Genomic DNA, 2,378 nt, shown 5'->3' with positions numbered 1-2,378 from the left:
TGAGGAGTGACCTTTAATGGGTATGAGGTTTCCTTCTGAGGTGATGAAATATTCTGGAATTAGTGGTGGTGTTTGTACAACTGTGTGAATATAATAAAAACCACTAAATTGTACACTTATTTTTTTTTTTTACTTTAACATTCACTTAATCAAACTAAAGGAAACACATATATTAAGAGAGTTTCACTAAGAGTAGTAGAGTAGGTAGGCTCACAGTTTCTCTTTAAAGTCAATAGCTCTTTGTCTTCACAGAAATGATGGGCAGGGTGGGGGGTGGTGTCGATGGATCCTAAACCAGGAGGACAGGTTGCCATGTTCACAGCTCAAATGAATTCTCAAGGAGTTTGGGGGGCTTCAAAATGTGTCCTCTTCATATGCTCATGTAAACAATCTCAAGTATTATGAGCTACAGTTCAACAAAGCCTCTGACAGAATTGGTTACCAGAGATGGGCAAGCCTGGTTGGTCCCACAGAAGGAGCTGGCATCTGGACCAAGCTGGTCGTCCCTGACCCCAGGAAAGAGCTGTTCAGTTCTCTGAGCTGCTTTACAGGGACAAACGCCCTGGGAAACGCTCCCCTCGCTGGAGGTACAGGAAGTTACAGGCCACATATATGGGGAAAACCACGTCTTGGTTTTCCAGGTTCATTACCTCTAGCTCTTGATTCTGTCTCAGGGAAAGCATCTGGTATTCTGTGTCCTTCCTGAAAACGGCTCTCCCATCCCTGTCCAAGGAGAACAGGCGCAGGCGGAACGCGACCTTTCTCCTCCCGAGTAGACTGACCCCGAAGCTGCGGTACTTTTTCCGTGCGCTGCACCGGCAAATGATGCGCTGGTTGGCGTAGCGCAGCACCAGGTCCCAGAAGAATTTGAAGCCTTCCCACCGCCAGCTGCACAGCTCGTCCCTGTGGAGCTGGCTCCCGCACCGCATGCTTCTCCCCTGGGGGTCGGACACGTAGACGCCCATGGGCCAGACAATTCTGGTCTGCTCAGCCCGGAGGGGGCCAAGGCAATGCTCACTGTACAAGCGACACAACCAAGAGGGAGGGATCAGCGCATCCTGCTGGATGACGTGTGCTGACATCGGGTCGCACATTATGTAGGCAAGCCGCAGCTGCTGGAACACTGGCATGAAGGCTCTGCCCTGCTCGGTCTCCAGGAAAGGGGTGCCCTCCAAATCCCTCCTGGACCTGGCAAACCATGAGTTGGTGTCAGGCAATAGGGCACTGCGCGGGCCCCTCCATGTCGGCTGCAGCTGCAAGAACATCCACATTTTCAGCATGATGTACACGTTCATCTCCACCCCCATCACAAAGAGCCGTGAAGAGGCAACGACCTCTTTCATCAGATCCAGGCTGACTTCTCGCAATAGCCCCTCACTACACAGGGTCATCATGTTGTCCAGCAGCCACTGAACACACATGGTCCTGATGGTCTGGAGTCCGTAGCTTTCAGCAGAGTAGTAGTAGCTGCACACGGTCTGGGCACTGACAGTCTCCTTCATGACCTGCCCGCACCGCTGAATCAGCTCGTCCAGCTGCAGCATGCTGGCTGTGGCCAGGATGGCGATGACTCGACCGGGTGGGATGAGGATGGAGCCTCGGTACAGGGAACCTAAAGCCTCGTGCAGTGCCTCGCGATCAATGTTCTCGTCAGGCATCTGCAACTCTATAGTATCCATGTTTGTCTCCCGCCAAGCGCCACAGAACATGCTAGCAAAGTACCCTGACTGGCACAAGTAGACCCTATGCAAGTTCCACTCCTCCCCCAGTGCGCAGATCCGCACGTCGCTCCCTTCTCCTCTCAGGAAGAGAGCCTCATAAATGGACCCTGAATGATCTTTAGCACGTTTCCAGCGGGGCCCTTTTGTGAGCGGCCCCCCTGGGCCTGTCTTGCGCTTGCGGCTCCTCTTACGGGCGGCGGGTCTGGCCTCTTCACTCTCGTTCCCTTCCTCTCTCTCTGCCACTACCGCCTCCTCAGCCTCCTCATTCCCCGCACTGGCACCTGGCTCCTCTGGGGCACGCCCCCACCAGTGCCATGGCATCCGGCTGCTTCGTGCTCCCATGGCCTACACCTCAGTGGTGCAGTGGACAAGCTTCCTCTCCAGGTGTCGTTGCCGCGGGCACGAGCACAGCCCAGAGTGATGCTGGGTACTATGACGTTTGCTCTGACGGTCTCTCGAGAGGACGCCACGCTAAGCCACACCCGCTAGTCCCCACCCCGCCGGGTAAGGGCACTCCGTACCAGGGATTCCACTCTGTTTATCTTCCCCTCCTGGGATGATTGCTCTCAGGCTCCCTTCATAGGATGATGGTGGAACAGAGGCCTTTGTGTGCGAATTTTACCCATTAATTTCAAGAACACAATTCGCTCTTGCCCA

General features: G+C 54.2%; 1 protein-coding gene across 1 annotated transcript; it reads right to left on the bottom strand.

Moving 5' to 3' along the window:
• Nucleotides 1-545: 545 nt before the first annotated feature.
• Nucleotides 546-2,063, bottom strand: LOC132481493 (germ cell-less protein-like 1). The gene has a single exon (XM_060086392.1). It carries the CDS (start codon nt 2,061-2,063, stop codon nt 546-548), a length of 1,518 nt encoding a protein of 505 aa, XP_059942375.1.
• Between the last annotated feature and the right edge of the window lie 315 nt (nt 2,064-2,378).

The sequence above is a fragment of the Mesoplodon densirostris genome, chromosome X, assembly GCF_025265405.1.
Source record: "Mesoplodon densirostris isolate mMesDen1 chromosome X, mMesDen1 primary haplotype, whole genome shotgun sequence".
Taxonomy (NCBI): domain Eukaryota; kingdom Metazoa; phylum Chordata; class Mammalia; order Artiodactyla; family Ziphiidae; genus Mesoplodon; species Mesoplodon densirostris.
Note: the sequence above shows the minus strand (reverse complement) of the source record. Positions and strands in the feature narration are given on the sequence as shown.